Source organism: Chinchilla lanigera, unplaced genomic scaffold (assembly GCF_000276665.1).
Source record: "Chinchilla lanigera isolate Chin_1 unplaced genomic scaffold, ChiLan1.0 scaffold00050, whole genome shotgun sequence".
Classification (NCBI taxonomy): domain Eukaryota; kingdom Metazoa; phylum Chordata; class Mammalia; order Rodentia; family Chinchillidae; genus Chinchilla; species Chinchilla lanigera.
Window position 1 is genome coordinate 16,940,285 of NW_004955451.1, and position 17,135 is coordinate 16,957,419.

The 17,135-nt window shown below is 59.2% G+C and overlaps 1 protein-coding gene across 1 annotated transcript in view; it reads left to right on the plus strand.

Moving 5' to 3' along the window:
• The first annotated feature begins 1,137 nt into the window (after positions 1-1,137).
• The window catches only part of Dhx8 (DEAH (Asp-Glu-Ala-His) box polypeptide 8), a 22,269-nt gene continuing 6,271 nt past the window's right edge, over positions 1,138-17,135 (plus strand). The window contains exons 1-17 of the mRNA XM_005394503.2: positions 1,138-1,357; positions 3,038-3,123; positions 3,870-3,942; positions 4,427-4,512; positions 5,699-5,808; positions 6,074-6,430; positions 6,847-6,991; positions 7,072-7,275; positions 7,710-7,797; positions 8,606-8,703; positions 9,083-9,230; positions 11,095-11,276; positions 11,694-11,888; positions 12,220-12,405; positions 12,561-12,771; positions 13,749-13,930; positions 15,287-15,427. Of these exons, the coding sequence (XP_005394560.1) occupies positions 1,210-1,357; positions 3,038-3,123; positions 3,870-3,942; positions 4,427-4,512; positions 5,699-5,808; positions 6,074-6,430; positions 6,847-6,991; positions 7,072-7,275; positions 7,710-7,797; positions 8,606-8,703; positions 9,083-9,230; positions 11,095-11,276; positions 11,694-11,888; positions 12,220-12,405; positions 12,561-12,771; positions 13,749-13,930; positions 15,287-15,427 (2,640 nt within the window). The 5' untranslated portion in view covers positions 1,138-1,209. The remainder of the gene's footprint in view (positions 1,358-3,037; positions 3,124-3,869; positions 3,943-4,426; positions 4,513-5,698; positions 5,809-6,073; positions 6,431-6,846; positions 6,992-7,071; positions 7,276-7,709; positions 7,798-8,605; positions 8,704-9,082; positions 9,231-11,094; positions 11,277-11,693; positions 11,889-12,219; positions 12,406-12,560; positions 12,772-13,748; positions 13,931-15,286; positions 15,428-17,135) is intronic.

Here is a 17,135-nt window from a genome sequence, read left to right on the forward strand (position 1 = left end):
GAGGCACCTGCTCTCTCACAGACCAGCAGCCGCCCACCTGCTTTTTTTTCTTGGTTCTGGGGGTTGAACCCATGACCTTTGCACTGAGTAACACCCCCAGACTTTTTTATATTTCAAGACAAGGAATTGCTAAGTTACTAATTTGCCCAGGCTGGGCCTGAACCTGTGATCCTCCTGCCTCAGCCTCCTGGGGAGATAGGCGGGAGCCACCAGGCCAGGTTGGCAGTGGCCTCTGCGCTGGTCTGGCTCCGTGTCCTGGAAGAGGAGACTGTTGGAGGAACCCGTGTGCGCCCAGCTCCGGCTCTGGAGTTATCTGCGTCATGTATTTACTTGTTTCCTTTGGCTGAACAAATTCCTCAGTGTTACACAAATACGAGGCAGTGAATAATGCTGTTGCTCCTGAGAACGTGCAGTTCAGCGTCGTGTAGATAAGACGCAGCCAATCCCGCTGTTCATGTTTGTGGCTGAGACACATGCTCGCTAATTCCCAAACAGTTCTGAAAGCGCTGACACTATTACTGCTCTGTGTTCATGATTCTATGGCCCCTTCTCTGTCAGAGCTTTGGAAACCAAACAAACTCCTTATGGGCACCCCCTTTTTGAGACAAACGTTTTGCTAAGCTGGTCTGGGCCGAACTCGAGATCCTCCTGCCTCAGCCTCCCTCAGTGCTGGGACTGCAGGCGTGCACCATTGCCCCTGACTACTCAGGAGCCTGACACCCCAGGCTCTGGGAGCCCAGGGGAGGTGAGTGACAGATCTGGACTCCGCCGGGCTCAGCGTCGCCAGCGATCAGACCTGGGAACACAGATCCAGGCCTAGCGCTCCCACCTCCTCCGCACTCCGAGCCCCGGGCTAGGCTCCTACAGCGCAGGCGCGGACAGTCCTCGTGTCGTCCCCTCTCCCTGATCCTTGCGCAGCCCGCGGGCGGCCCCTGCCGACGCAGTGCCGGAATGCTCCGAGAGGGAGCGTGTTCAGGCTCTCGGGCGGAATATTTCTTTCACCTATAGAGGGCGCCATTCAATGAGTAGAGTAACCCATTCCTCTTAGCCCTTCTGTACTCACTTCCGGGCTGATCTCTATGATCCATCCGTTTGCGGCCCGGGAGGTTAGGGAAGTGCTCAGTGTGCAGTAAACAGAAGAGACGCGCGCCGACCCGGAAGTAGAAGCCGGAGCTCGGCGGGGCGCAGGCAGGCCCGGCAGGCGCAACCATGGCCGTGGCGCTGGCCCCGGTGGGCGCGCCGGGCGGCTCGGAGCCGGGCCCCGCGGAGGAGCTCGCCAAGCTCGAGTATCTGTCTCTGGTGTCCAAGGTTTGCACCGAGCTGGACAACCACTTGGGGATCAACGACAAGGACCTCGGTGAGCCCGGGAGCGGCGCGGGCTGGGGGCGGCGGCGGCGTGCGGCTGACCGCCTCTCCCGGGCGGGGTGCAGAGCCGGGGTGCAGCGCGTGTGCGCCGCTCAGCACCTCCAACACGGGAGGCGGGCTAGGGAGATTGGTTCCTTTTTGTTTTCCGTTTTTTTAGTACTGGAGCTTGAACCCAAGGCTGCAACTTACCCTTGGCCCTAGTTTTGATGGTTTGTTTTTTGTGTTTTGTTTTTTTCCGGTACCGGGAATCGAACTCACGACCTTGCGCTTGCCAGGCAGGCTCTGTGCCGCTGAGCTAAATCCCCAGCCCCCCTTGGCCCTAGTTTTGAGACAGGGTCTCACTAAGTTGCTCAGGCTGGGCTTGAATTTGCCCTCCTCCTGCTTCAGCCTCCGAGACAGCTGGAATGACAGGTGTTCCCCGCTGGGAGGCCAGGGGTTTTGTTGTTGTTTTGAGGTTTTTTTTTTTTTCTTTTCGGTACCAGGAATCCAGCTCACGACCTTGCGCTTGCCGGGCAGGCGCTGTGCCGCTGAGCTAAATCCCCAGCCCCCTTGTTGTTTTGAGACAGGGTCTCACTTTGTAGTGCAGGCTGGCCTGGAACTCGAAGTGATCCTCCCGACGCGGCTGGAATTCCCAGTGCCACCTCCATTCTGGGAGGTGAGATTTGTGATCTTGAGGCAGGCTCTTACTCTCTTTGAAGCTGTTTTTCTGTCTGTGAAGTGGGGTATCTTCTCCCCCGAGTGAGCAAGCAGCAGCTGAGAGAACGCCGCTACCCCGCCCCTCCGGGATCATCTATCCTTCACTTTCCTCTTGCCTTCTGGTTGGGATGGGCCTGTCTCCTACAGGCCGAGCATCCCTAGCCCACAAGTCTGAAACCCGAGGCTTGCTGAGCCGGCGCGGTCCGGGCGGTGTGAGCCTGCTGCTGCTCTTGGTGTGAGCCCTTCAAGCCCGGCTGGCCGAGCAGACACCATGACTTAGCTTCCCCTCCACCTTCCTCCAAGGGACGAGGCCGAAGTCCGGGTGCCTGGGCTCCAGTACTGCCTCGGTTACTCCTGGGGTGGATGGTGTCTAAGGCCCTAAGCCCCTGAGAACAGAACAGTAGCAGTCCCTGCCCTGTTTGTATGTGTTTAGGGTTTGAATCAAAGTGAAGGGCCGGGGATGTAGCTCAGCGGTGCAGGCGTTTGCCTGGCAAGAGCAAGGTCCTGAGTTCGATTCCTAGTACAAAAAAAAGTTTGAAGTGAGATCACTGAAAATTTGAGGTGTGCGTGTCCAGAGGCTGCAGGGCAGACCCTGCCGTGCGCGTCCGTTGTGCCCTGTGCCCGCACGGCTCACGCCTGGGTCTGATGGCACCGGTCAAGTCTGCGGGGCCTGTGCGCTGACAGTTTTGAGGGCGGGGGCCTGAGGGTCTGAGCTCAATCAGCCCTCCCTGTTTAAAGGCCTGCAGGGGCGTGGCCGAGCCCGGGGGTGCAGGGTCTTCTTTTCATTTCTCAGCGCTCAGGGCGCGGGGTGGGAGAAGTCGGCCCTGTGAACACCTGTGCGGCCGGGGCTTCACCCTCGCGGACGGCGGCCCCTGGTGTCCACGAGTGTGGATAGCACCGTTAGCTTGTCTTCCACGTACCTGGAAGTCACTTCTTACTCAAGTCCGCATGCTTAATTCCTTTTTTTCATTTGCAGCTGAATTTGTGATCAGTCTTGCTGAGAAAAATACCACCTTTGACACTTTCAAGGCTTCCCTGGTCAAAAACGGTGCAGAATTCACGGTACGTTTGTCTGGAGACTCATCCCCCCTTCCTTCCTCCCTCTCTCCTTCCCTTCCTTCTTTCCTTTCTTCCTTCTTTGAAAAGGAGGAGAAACATATTTTGGCTTCCTTTTTTCTTTTAATGTCACTCTGGAATTTATTTGTTTATTTATTGTTTTGGTACCAGAAATTGAACTCATGCCCCTGAGCTTGCCAGGCAGGCGCTGTGCCGCTGTGCTATATCTCTGGTGTCTTGAACTTAATTGCTAGGATTTAACAGGCTTTAGACAAAGGAGGGACATGGTCTTTGTGTACCAGTTTTTTTTTTTTTTTTTTAGTATTTGAACTCAACTCAGGACCTTGCACTTGGCAGGCAGGCGCTTGTGCCACTGAGCTATCTCCGCTGCCCTCTCTGTACCAACTGACTGAGCCCTGTGGGTGTGAGTTTTTGTGTCACGGAGCAGAGTTGGGAGAACCCAGTTTCCTGTGTCACCTTTCTAGGAAAGTGTGGTCAGGTCCCCTTTGCAAAGTGTGTGCAGCTGTTTACGTTCTTGTTCCGTGAAGCAGGGAGTCAGAAATTGGAGTGAAGGCCTGAGAGCTGGCTCTGGGGAGTGGGAGCTAAGTGGCAGAAGGACCTAAGCAACTCCCCCACCGCGAAGCTCCGCTTTCTTTGGAGCCACAGTCCCAGCTCTGCTCCGCATCGGCGCTTAGCCAAGCTCGAGCACGCCGCCTCCCGGTGACGCCTCTTTGCTGTCCTTCTCCCTGCAGGATTCTCTGGTCAGCAACCTGCTGCGCCTCATCCAGACCATGCGGCCGCCGACAAAGCCATCCACGAGCAAAGGTGAGCATGGCCTCGGCTGGCCCGGCCCAGTCCTCAGACTTTCCGCCGGCGTCGGGGCTTGCTGGGCAGGGATGGGTTGTAGAGTATTCCCAAGAGACTTAAGACAAAGCTGAATGTTTTTCCTGGTGGCATTGAGTGACATCCCTGCCTTTTTTGTTCTGAGGCAGGGTCTCACCCAATTGCTGAGTCACCTGGCTGGGCTCAGACTTGTAATCTCCTGCCTCAGCCTCTCAGAGTGCAGGGATACGGAATTAACATGTAGTCAAAGGGTACGGATATGCCCCTCCCTTTAGAGGCCCAAGGAGCTTGTAAGGAGTTGTGTAGTTGGTGTAATTAGGGAAGTAAGTTACTTTTATAATAATTGCATATTCAGTGTGGAGCAAAATGCAACCTCATGTTTATGTCATCTTGTTAACCCATCCTATTAAATATTTTCTAACTCTTTCACGCTTTCTTCCCCTGTCCTGCTCCTGGATGGAATTAGATCCGGTCGTTAAGCCCAAGACCGAGAAGGAGAAGCTGAAGGAGCTGTTCCCGGGGCTCTGCCAGCCTGACAACCCCGCCGTCCGGGTACGACCGCTCTGAGGACGTCTGTTCTGCACGGGTGGCCTCCACCCTCGGCTGTCTCTTCAGTGATTTGTGAAGTTTTAATTTTTTGGTTTTTTGAGACTGGGTCTTGCTGGCCTTGAGCACATTATGTAGCCCAGGCTGGCTTTGAACTTGCAGGCTCCCCCTGCCTCAGCCTCCCAAGTGCTGGGATGACAGGCGTGTGCCACCAGGCCTGGTGTGATTTGTTCATTTGAAGTTGCGGTGTTCTTCCAGGTGAAAGCGTGGACTTGCTCCCTGAGCACGTGCTGCACATGGGGTGACACGGAGGTGTGGAGGGTGGGCTCGGGAACCAGGAAGCTGTGATGAGGGGCCCGCAGTCTCTGTGCCCATGTGTGAAATGAGAGCCTTTCTGGCTCTGTCACACGCTAGGAGGTCTAATTTCTGGGGCATTTTTGTTTTTCACTTTGACTTCAAGAATTTGTTGAGTACCACCTGTTGTAAGTGCTGCCGGGCCCTAGCGCAGCAGTGACTCTCGGGCCGGCAGCACGGAAGGGGCCCAGGGTGGGAGACAGCAGCACAGGAGCCCCGGGAGCCTCAGGGGCGGGTGCCAGGACCCCTCAGAAACCAAAATCTGTGCGCTCAAGTCCCATGCGTAAACAGCATGGCAGCCAGCGTGGTGGGCACCTGTCTTCCAGCATGCGGGAGCGGGAGGCTGAGACAGGAGGATCACTGCAAGTTGGAGGCCTGCCTAGCCTACCTAGCCAGACCCTGTCTCAAAAACACAAAAACAAACAAGAGAAGAAAATAGTATAGTATTTCCATCTGACCTATGCACCCTTCCCTGTGCTTCCTTCTGCCTCTAGCGGCTTACAGTACCTAACGCGACGTAGCTGCGGCGGAAGTTCTTCGGGGCTGTGTAGGGCGTAGCCTCAGATGGAGCCTGTAGGGTTAGGGGTGCCACTGTGGGAATAGTAAGCCGGTGCCCGGTGGGACAGGGCCAGGGCGCCCTCTGCAGACACTGCCTGCTGCCTCCAGAGAACTGGGTGCGGGGGGACCCTGGCCCAGGTGGAAGCCACTCTCTGGGGCCCCGCCCCTGCTGGGGAGCCAGGTCTGTCTTCTGCCTCGGTTGCGTAAGTGGCAGTGACGTGGGGCTGCCGGCTGCAGCTGTCCCGGAGTGCTGACTGGAGTGTGCCCTCTGCCCCTGCAGACCATGCTGGACGAGGAGGATGTGAAGGTGGCCGTGGATGTCCTGAAAGAGCTGGAGGCCCTGATGCCCAGCGCCGCGGGCCAGGAGGGGCAGAGAGACGTGGAGCACCGGTCTGTCGCTGAGCCCCGTCCTGGGGAGCTGGGGGTGTTGTGTTGGCTCATCTCGTGGACCGAGTCAGGCTGAAGGCGGGGAGCGGGCAGGAGCTGGGCCGGGCCGGTGCGGTGATGGGGGTGTGCAGTGGGGGCCTCGGCTCAGAAGCGGTGGGCCTCCGGCACCGGCCGCCTGCCACGCGCACCTGCCGTGCCGGGGCTCTCGGGATGCAGCCGTGAGGTCTGGCTGGTTTCTTTTCCAAACAGGTCCTTGTTAATTTACCAGGGACAGGACCAAGAAGAAAAAGCGGAGCCGGAGCCGGGACCGGGACCGAGAGCGGGACCGAGAGCGGGACCGAGACAGGGACCACAGGCGCAGGCACCGGTCCCGCTCGCGGTCCCGTTCCCGGACCCGGGAGAGGAATAAAGGGAGATCCAGATACCGGTCCAGGAGCAGGAGCCAGAGCCCCCCCAAGGAGCGGAAGGAGCCCCGGGACAAGCACGGGGAGAGGAGCCTGGACAGGTGGCGGGACAAGCACGTGGACCGCCCGCCACCCGAGGAGCCGGCCATCGGCGACATCTATAACGGCAAGGTCACCAGCATCATGCAGTTCGGGTGCTTCGTGCAGCTGGAGGGGCTGAGGTAGGACTCAGGCGTGGATCTCCCTCTCCCTGCCTCAGCCTGTTCTCCCTGGGCATCCTTCTTTACAAGTGTCGCGGAGCAGGCGTCCACCCTCTGCAGAGCTTTTGGGCTCAGCGGGACGGACGAGAACGAGGGGCTCCCCTGCCCCCCCGAGGCCCTTTCCTGCGAGAGGGTGGCAGTGCCGACCCTTTGTGACTGTTCGACTTCCTCAAGAGGTTGACTTTCCTCCCCTCTCATGCTCGTGCTGCTTCCGCCCCCCCACCCCCCGCCCCCGCCACCCCCGCTGGCCTTCGGTGCCAAGGGCTGAGCCCAGCCTGCCCCCGGGTCCTGCCGAGACCGGCTCCTCTGTCCATTCTGGCGGGGTGGCCCCGGGTGGGAAGGGGACCGGGCGCCCAGCTGTGTCTGCCTCTCCCCAGGAAGCGCTGGGAAGGCCTGGTGCACATCTCAGAGCTGCGGCGGGAGGGCCGCGTGGCCAACGTGGCAGACGTGGTGAGCAAAGGCCAGCGAGTCAAAGTCAAAGTGCTGTCCTTCACCGGCACCAAGACCAGCCTGAGCATGAAGGTGGGTGCGCGTGCGCACAGCCGCGGGCAGGCGTGGCGGGCCGGAGGGCAGAGGGGACCCTTGCCCTGTGCTCTGCCTAGGATGTGGATCAGGAGAGCGGAGAGGATCTGAACCCCAATCGCCGGCGGAACCTGGTCGGGGAGCCCAGTGAGGAGGCCTCGATGCGGAACCCGGACAGACCCAGCCACCTAGCGCTGGTCAGCGCCCCCGAGGTGGAGGACGACTCCCTGGAGCGCAAGCGCCTCACACGCATCTCGGACCCCGAGAAGTGGGAGATCAAGCAGGTCGGGGGTCACGGTCACCGTGCGGACCGCGTTCGGGGGGAGCGGAGGCCCTGGGGCACCCTGGCTGCTGCCCACGCTGTGTCCCGTGCGCTCCTCCGAGCAGGACGTGGTGGGCCTGGGCGCACCCTGGAAAGCGCGCAGTGGCAGTTTGGGTCTTTGCACTCTTTCCATCGTCCCTGGAAGCCCCAGAAGTGCAGGAGGGCAAGGCGGCTCCGTGTTCCTTCCCCGGGCCCAAGTCCGGCTGCAGGGGGTGCGGTGTTGTCGGGGGCACGGGCCGGCGGTTCCTGGGGAGGTCCGGGCAGCCGCAGGAGGGGACAAGGGACGCCCCGGGTTGGAGGAGGAGGAACCCTGGGTCCCTGTGGGGCTCTGTAGCCGACACCCGGGACAGCAGAGGGTCCGGTGAGTGACCGCACTGCCTCTGTCCCTTGGCCTAGATGATCGCAGCCAACGTCCTCTCCAAGGAGGAGTTTCCCGACTTCGATGAGGAGACCGGCATCCTCCCGAAGGTGGACGACGAGGAAGGTAGCGCCCAGGCCCAGGCCCAGCACGCGACAGGCAGCAGCGTGGCCCCCCGCCCGTGCCTCCGCCCTGTGTCCCTCGGGGTCGCTGCCCAGCCCTGTCCCTCGACAGAAGCAGGAAGCCTGCTGGTGTGACCCTTGTTCATCCCCTGGTTGCCTGTGCGTCCGGGGTGGAGACAGCGCAGTGCTCGTGTTCGGGGGTGTGCTTGGTCGCGCAGTCTCAGTGACCGTCCTGCAGACCCTGGGTCTGACCAGACTGATCTGGGCTACTACTCTCAGCGCAGCCGTTACCTCGGCCCGTCAGAAGTTCTTTAAAATTGTGAACTGGGTCCTAGAAAGAAGCGCCTGGTTTGTTTTTCTGTTTATTTTTTTAAAATTTTTAAATTTTTTCTTCCGGTACCGGAAACCGAACTCACGACCTTGCGCTTGCCAGGCAGGTGCTGTGCTGCTGAGCTAAATCCCCAGCCCCAAATTTTGGAGTTTTTTGCTCCTCGGCTATGGATTAAGTGTCCCCATGAAGTAGGGCACGTTGCCTAATACCCACAGAGGCTGTCGGCCGGGCTGAGCTCTCTCCCCAGAGCAGCCCGCGTTGTTCTTGGGCTGGGGCACGGATGCCAGGACTCGCAGGGCGTGGGAGGAGGATGGGCGCGGCGCAAGGCCCCTCGCTCTGCCCCCCGCCCCCTGTGGATAGGCAGTTGGTGCTCACAGGAGGGCGAGTGACCAAGTCTCAGTCTCTCTCTCTCAGTCTCTCTCTCTGTCTCTCTGTCTGTCTCTCTCGTGCACGTGTGCTGCCCGCTTCCTTCTGGACCCAGACGAGGACCTGGAGATCGAGCTCGTGGAGGAGGAGCCCCCCTTCCTGCGGGGCCACACGAAGCAGAGCATGGACATGAGCCCCATCAAGATCGTCAAGGTGAGGCCGGCGCAGCGCCCTGGCTGCCGCGCTCCTGCGTGACGTGAGCGGGGGCGGCCGCTGCCGGGCTTGGGGCTGTGGGGCTGGAGCAGGCGGGGAGCCCTGGGAGGGCAGGGAGCTGTGCGGTGGGAAGGACGCCTCCCTGCGCAGCCGCCTGCACGCTGCAGGTACCGTCCCGGCTGCGTGTGGGCGACCGGGTGACAGGGACACCGACACCCCGTGAGGAAGCACAGCCGCCTGCGCTGCCCTGGCGTGCGGGGCCTTGTCCTCTATGCCCAGCTCCTTAGTGGTCGTCCCGCGCCTGTCCTGCTGCACGTGGCCGGCGCCGAGGGGGCTCTGCTCTGCGAGGCCCGGCTGACACCCACCTCTCCCCGTGCAGAACCCGGACGGCTCCCTGTCGCAGGCCGCCATGATGCAGAGTGCGCTGGCCAAGGAGCGGCGTGAGCTCAAGCAGGCGCAGCGCGAGGCCGAGATGGACTCCATCCCCATGGGCCTCAACAAGCACTGGGTGGACCCGCTGCCGGACGGTAGGACCCGCGGCACCCTGCTGGGGGCGCCCAGCCCTCGGGCGGGCGCTGTGCTGTTGCGCTGGCGGGCAGCCTCGGGTTCCCTCCTGCGCCAGGGGACGCTGGCTCGTCTCGCTTTTACACAGATGCTGGAAACTGAAAAAGAATGTTTACAGAGCCCTGCTCGAGTCATTTGTTGGCTGAATTTCTTTTTCTAATAACTTTTTTTTTTTTTTTTTTCTCTTTTTGAGGCAGGGTCTCAATAAATAACTTCTAAAATGTTATTTTAAAGCCAGGTATGGTGTCGCACACTGTAGTCCCAGCAGTCAGGAAGCTGAGGAAAGATTGCTCAAGTATCTGGGCTACATAGTGAGACCTTGCATAAACTTCCTCCTAGTTATTATTATTTCTTTTTATTTTTTTTTTAAACATTTTTTTTTTTTTTTTGTTTTTTTTCTCCGGTACCGGGAACCGAACTCACGACCTTGCGCTTGCCAGGCAGGCGCTTTTTGCCGCTGAGCTAAATCCCCAGCCCCTTTATTTTAAAGATAATACAAAGGCATAGAGCTGGATGCTTGTAATCCCTGCACCCTAGGAGGCTGAGGCAGGAGGATCATGAGTTTAAGCCCAAACTGGGCAACTAAACAGGACCCTGTCTTGACATGAAAAATAGAGGCGGGGGTGTAGCTCAGTGCAGAGGTCTTGAGTTCAAGCCGTAGTATAACACCACAAAAAAGAAGAAAACAAACAGTAGATACTGGAGCCTTAAACCCTGCTTTGTGTGGGCTCCTTGTGCGGCGAGTGCAAGCCGACTCCGGGACGCAGTCTCGATGGCTCGTGCTGGTTTGTGCTGGCAGCTGGGGGCTCGGCCCCGAGGGAGGCAGACGGGCTCCTGAGCCTCAGCTCAGCCGGAGACGCGGGCTCCCTCAGAGGCACCGAGTAGCTCCGTGGATGTGTCCCGTCAGCGCTGGGTGGGCGTGCGCAGTGGTGCCCGGGGCCTGAGCGCCCTGGCTGCTGGGGCCTGGGCGGGCAGAGGAGGGGCTGCAGGGCGGAGTCTGTGTCCGAGGCCCCAAGGTGCCGGGTGCCAGAGTGGTCCGGGCTGCACTCGGGAGCCCGGGCCAGAGCCCAGGTCAGCCGATTCTGGGCTCGAGGACGGAAGAGTCCGGAGTGCGGGCTGCAGGCCGCGTTGGGCGGTCAGTGTGGGTGACGCTGGGCTGCACAGAGGTCATGATGGGTGCGTTGGCTCAGTGTTGGCCTCAGACAGCGGGAAACATCCTCGGCCCTGCCCTCCGCTCCCCTGCACCCCCTCGGTGACGGCGCCCCTCGCTTGTCAGGGTTCTGGCCCTCAGCAGTGTCGTGTCTGCAGATTCTAGAGCAACACTAAAATTCTGTTTTTGTTTTTTTTTTTTTCATTTTTTGAGACAGAGTATCATTATATAGCTCAGGCTGGCCTTGATCTCACAGCAATCCTCCTGCCTCAGCCTCCCAAGTGCTAGGATTACAGGCGTGCGCCACAAATTGGTTTTTGTTCCTTACACGGGTTCCAGGGTTAATCGGAGCTGGAACCCAGGGGTGCTCTAGCACTGAGCTGCATCCCCAGCCTTTTTAACTTGTTATTTAGAGACAGGGTCTTGCTAAGTTGCCCTGGCAGGACCAGAATTTGCAAACCTCCCGTCTCAGCAGCCCTCGGCTTGGTGAAGGCACGGTGACCGCAGTAGGGCGCCGAGCGTGGGCTGTGGCGAGGGGCCTCGGGTCGTCAGGAAGCCGCCCGGCTCGGGGCCGGGTCCCCTCGCAGAGCCTCCTTGTCAGCGCAGTGTGTGCCCCTGGGGTCCCCGAGAGCCCCAGGCCGGGCCAGGGACGGGACTCAGCAGCCCTCTCCTCGCAGCCGAAGGCCGGCAGATCGCAGCCAACATGCGGGGGATCGGGGTGATGCCCAGTGACATCCCCGAGTGGAAGAAGCACGCGTTCGGCGGCAACAAGGCGTCGTATGGCAAGAAGACGCAGCTGTCCATCGTGGAGCAGCGGGAGGGGCTGCCCATCTACAGGCTGAAGGGGCAGCTGGTGCAGGTGCGCTGCGCGGGGCCGCACTTGCCCCTAGGGCAGAGAAATGGGGCGGACTGGGGAGCCTGCCGTGCCAGGTGCACAGTGCTGGGGCACAAGGCCAGCAGCGCAGGCCAGCGACTGGAGCAGGCCCACGGGCCCCACTGCAAGGACGGAGCTTTGGTCCCAACTTCCTGTTCCTGGAGGCCTGATTCTTGGGTCATCAGCCTCCTTGGGGTTGCTGGACCCCTGCTCGCTGGCTCCTTTGCTGTTAAAGTAGTGTAGAAATGAGTAATTTGGGGGAGACGCACTGGAGACTTGGGGGTGGCGGCGGGACTTGGGGTGTGTCCTCTGCTTTGTAATTTCCTGTTGAGGTCTAACCGTGTGCGTGCCCCACTCTGCTCTCCGGTAGAGAGTATGACCGTCTCTGCCCCATGCCTTCAGGCCGTCCACGACAATCAGATCCTCATCGTCATCGGAGAGACTGGGTCCGGGAAGACCACGCAGATCACCCAGTACCTGGCCGAGGCCGGCTACACGGCCCGGGGCAAGATCGGCTGCACACAGCCCCGGCGCGTGGCCGCCATGTCTGTGGCCAAGAGGGTGTCGGAGGAGTTCGGCTGCTGCCTGGGCCAGGAGGTAGGGGGCACGCTCCAGAGGGGCTGGGCCTCGGCCATTCCCAGGGAGGGTGCTCAGGGTGGTTCTCCCTCTATTCCGGGTCACATCCCAGCTTAGAAAAACTCTTAAGCACTCTGTGAAATTTGTCTCTGTTAAGATTAGGGCTGGGCTTGGCAGCGCATGCCTGTCATCCCAGCACTCCGCAAGGCTGAGGCAGGAGGATTGCTGAGAGTTCAAGCCCAGCCTGGACCACACAGGCCTTGTCTTAAAAAACCAGAAAATCAATTGTGGTTAAAGTCTCGCCCCCCTGCCCTGGGGCGCTGGTCTGAGTTCGCGCGCCGTCCGGCTGCAGGTGGGCTACACCATCCGATTCGAGGACTGCACCAGCCCGGAGACGGTCATCAAGTACATGACGGATGGCATGCTGCTCCGGGAGTGCCTGATCGACCCCGACCTGACGCAGTACGCCATCATCATGCTGGACGAGGCGCACGAACGGACCATCCACACCGACGTGCTCTTCGGGCTGCTGAAGAAGGTGCAGGGCAGAAGCTCCTTTCTGCGGCTGGGGGTTGCTTGCCTGGAATGTGCAGGGCCGGGGTCCAAGACAGAGGGAAAGAGGCCGCTGCTTTGGGGAGGACCTGGGTCCCTCCACCCTCGGGGTCCCTGTGCGTGACGCACTGCGCTCCTCAGACGGTGCAGAAGCGGCAGGACATGAAGCTGATCGTCACCTCGGCCACCCTGGACGCAGTGAAGTTCTCCCAGTACTTCTACGAAGCGCCCATCTTCACCATCCCGGGCCGCACGTACCCCGTGGAGATCCTGTACACCAAGGAGCCCGAGACCGACTACCTGGACGCCAGCCTCATCACCGTCATGCAGATCCACCTCACCGAGCCGCCAGGTGGGGCCCCGCTGCCTGGGCCGGGGCCCTCTCGAGGGTGTCTCTCCTGCTGACCTTTCAGAGCTGCCTTTCTCTTACCCCGCGTGCGTGCGTGCGTGCATGCGCGTGTGTGCATGTGTTTGTGCGTGTGTGTGTTCCTGGGGATTGGATGTGGGGCTCCACCCTGAGCCACGCCCTCCGTCCTTCGTGGTGATTTTGGGCCCGAGTCACCCAGCTGCCCAGGCCTGCAGCGTCCCGTGCCTGGCCTTACAGACCTGTGTCGCCGCTCCTGCCTGAAAACGCCTTCGCCTACCGGGTGCTGTCTGAGGCTCCAGTTGCATTTTCAAACTTGGGGTGCAAGATACATAGCGTGGGGGGCGGGGTTGAATGCAGCTTCTCAAACACAGGCAGGTGACCTCTTGGCCTATTTAGAGGTCAGAATTAGTAAGGTGCACTTCCTGTTTGGAAGTGCATTAATTTTTTTTTGGTCTTTTTGAGACAGGGTCTCACTGTGCAGTTCAGGCTGGCCTTGAGCTCACTTTGTAGCCCAAGTTAGGCTTGAACTCGTAACAGTCCTCCTGCCTCAGCCTCCCGAGTACTGGGATTATAGGTGTGCGCCACCACACCCGGCTATGGTTGTTCCATTTTTTTTTTTTTTTGGTACCGGGAGTGGAACTCAGGGCCTGTGCTTGCCAGGCGGGCGCGGTGCTGCTGAGCTGTGTCCCCGGCGGAGCCCGTTAGTACTGCCCTAGACGTGGTGTTAGACCTGCACAGCTGAGCTCAGTAGGCTCAGCTGCTGGCGAGGCTGAAGCTCAGGGATCATCTGTGCCTGGGCGTTTGGGGCCCACACAGCAAGGCCGTCCTCTAAGAAAACACACAGGTGGGGGTGTGGCTTGGCGTGGCATGCTTTCTTTCCGCGTGTGAAGACGGGTTTGAACCCCAGCACCACATGCACACACGTGTGCACACACACATAGTGCCCTGCGCCGCTTTTCCAGGCGACATCCTGGTCTTCCTGACCGGGCAGGAGGAGATCGACACGGCCTGTGAGATCCTGTACGAGCGGATGAAGTCGCTGGGCCCCGACGTGCCCGAGCTGATCATCCTGCCAGTGTACTCTGCCCTGCCCAGCGAGATGCAGACCCGCATCTTCGACCCCGCCCCACCGGGCAGCAGGAAGGTGAGGCTGCGCCGCTCTGCGCCGCGCTTGGCCGGGTTACGAGGCCTGCACGGCCGCGGGGGTGGGTTTGGCTGTGACTTCTCTTTCCCTCCCTGTTTCACGCACTTCAAACTGACACGTAATTACACGTATTCACGGGCACAGGGCAGAGCTGGGATAGACACGTAGGTGTGACGGTTAAGGCCAGTTGGCATATCCACCACCTAGCCCTGTCCCGTGAGTGCAGGCTGGGCTGTTTTTGTTTGTTTTTGAGTCAGGGTCTCACTGTGTAGCCCAAGCTGGCATTGAACTCATAGTGATCTTCCTGCCTCAGCCTCCCACGTGCTTGGACCACAGCTGTGCACTGCCACACCCAGCCCACCGTTTGTGTTCTCCACCAAGGGAGGTTCTGTTGTCCAGACGCCCGCTCTGCTGTCCGCAGCCGCGGGGGTTGTTTCCCCTCTGGGCTCAGCAGCAGCAGCGATAGCACTGTGCTGTTGGTTTCCTTGGTGTTTTGCAGTACTAGGGTTGGCGCCCAGGGCCACCGCGTGGAGCTACAGCCCCGGCCCATTTTTTATGGTTTATTTTGAGACGAAGTCTTGCTAAGTCATACAGGCTGAGTTCAGACTTGGAATCCGCCTGCCTCAGCCTCCCAGAGTGCAGAGATGACAGGTGTGTGCTCCCTCACCTGGCTCGGTTCACGTTAATACTGCCCTAGATGTGGCTCACCGGCCTCCTTCAGGTTTTCATGTATACGCGTGTGCATACACGTTTCTGTTCCCTGTGGGTGTTCTCTCAGCTGTGGGGACGGGCTTGGACAACTGAGGAAGTGGAACCGAAGCCGCGGTAGGGAGAGTCGGAGTCGCTTCAGGGAAAGCGGGATCGGCCAGGCGTGGGCGCTGAGTCCTCCCTGCCTCCCCGTGGCTCGAGCGCCTGCTGCACAGCTTCCCCAGGGCCGTGTCTCCCGAGCCTCTGGGTGGAGGGACAGCAGCCGCACGCGTCGCCAGCAGTTTCCTTGCTGCTTCGTGGCTTGTTGTGTGACCAGGACAAACAGCTGTCTGCCTCTGGTGCCCACATACCACAGCCCACGCGGTGGCCCAGATGCTGGGTGGGGGGATCTCGTGGGCGCTGGCACGCGAGGCACTGGTCTGGACAGGGAGCCATGAGCTGCCCGCGCTGGCTGGAAGTGACTCCGATCGCCTGGCTCTTTCCTGTTCTCTTGCTCGAGGGGTCCCGCGCCCAGCCTGGCCCTCAGAGAAGGCGCTGGGTGGGGCCGGGCCCATTTCGACCCTCCCCCGGGCACGGCCTCCCCCGGGCACAGCAGGCCCCACTGGCAGGCGCCTCCCATGCCTGCGCCATCCCACGCCTTGTCCACAGGTCGTGATCGCCACCAACATCGCAGAGACGTCGCTGACCATCGACGGCATCTACTACGTGGTGGACCCTGGGTTTGTGAAGCAGAAGGTCTACAACTCCAAGACGGGCATCGACCAGCTCGTGGTGACGCCCATCTCCCAGGTACGGGCCGCGCCGTGGCGGAGCAGAGGCTGGTGCTGTCCTCTGCAGCCCGCGAGCAGCGTTTCGTCGTCGCCACGTCCTGGAACTTGGACTTAAGAGAACTTTGGATCCAAGCCCCTAGGTCACCTGTTTAGGTGATTTTTTTTTTTTTTTTTTTTGAGACAGGGTCTCACTGCGTAGTTCACGGGCCTTGAACTAACTGTGTAATCCAGGCTGGCCTCAAACACACAACAGCCCTCCTGCCTCAGCCTCTCGGTGCTGGGATTACAGGCGTGCACCAGTACGCCCGGCCTGACTAAAACCTGGTTTTCAAAGAATGCTACTTTGTCGGGGATATAGCTCAGTGGCATAAACGCCTGCCTGGCACAAGTGCAAGGTCCTGAGTTCGATTCCCAGTACCAAAAAAAAAACAAAAGAACTCTACTTACTTATGCCTGGTTAGCAGTAATTCACAAGATGAACAGGTGATCCTTTGGTGATTATGGAATAATTTCTTGCATAAGTTGTATTTAAAAATGAATGACACAATCACCCTTTCGGAAGTCAGTTTGACAGCAGTGTATCCAGAGTTTAGCAGTGGGTCTCTAACCCGGCCGTTCTTCTGTAGGACAGGGCCTGGGCGCTGCAGGACTGGGAAGGGCTCCTCTACGCATGGCTGCGCCCGGGCATCTGGGAGGTGCCAAGCGAGCTCGGGGGCAGTGGTTTAATATCTGAGCACGTCCGTGCTGATGTGCGTCTGTATTTAACGACTCGAGCACGGAGCTGTGACGACTTGTTTGGAATAGTGTAGCTGGTGTAATCTGGGTTTAAGAGTACATGGCCCAGGAGCTGGGGCTTCAGCTCAGTGGCAAAGTGCCTCCCTGGCATGTATGAGGTCCTGAGTTCAGTCCCCTGTACCAAGAAAGGAAGAACACATGGCACAAAGTGGCTAAGGTGGTGCACGCCCACAGCCCAGCACCCTGGGAGGTGGGGCAGGAGGACAGTAAGTTCACACCTAGCCTGGGGGGCAACTTAGTGACTTAGGGAGACCCTGTCTCAAAAAAAAAATAAAAAAATAAAAAATAAAGGGGCTGGGGTGTAGCTAGCGTCAGGGTGTGAGTTCTTTTCCCGTTATTGAAAGCACACAATAGGGCCCTTCAGCAGAGCGCGTGCGTGGTGAGCCCCCGGCCAGGATATAGCTCAGTGGCACAGTGCTTGCCTAAGGTCTTGAGCTTGATTCCTGGCACCAAAATTAAAAAAAACCCTCAGAACTGAGTGTCACCAAGGTCCTCTGGGCCGTTCTTCCAGTTCCCACTGGTATGTGATAAGCTGTTTTGCTCTTTTGCAGTGAGAATTGAACCCAGGGGTGCTCTCCCCCTGAGCTGCACCCCCCAGCCCTTTTTATTTTTAAACAAGGTCTCACTAACTTGCCTAGGCTGTCCTCAAACTTGCAATTTTCCTGTCTCAGCCTCCCTGGTAACTGTTGTGGTATCGTTTTCTTTGTACTTTTTGCTTTGGTGTTTTGAGACAAAGTCTTGGTATATAGTTCACCGCAATCCTCCTGCCTTAGCCTCCTGAGTGCTGGGATTACAGGTGAGTGTTACAACACTTAGCTTCCTTGTACTTTTGTATATTGTTTTTTTTTTTTTTTTTTTTTTTTAGACAGGGGCTCGCTGTGCAGTTCAGGCCAGCGGTGAGCTCACTTTGTAGCCTAGGCTTGTCTAGAACT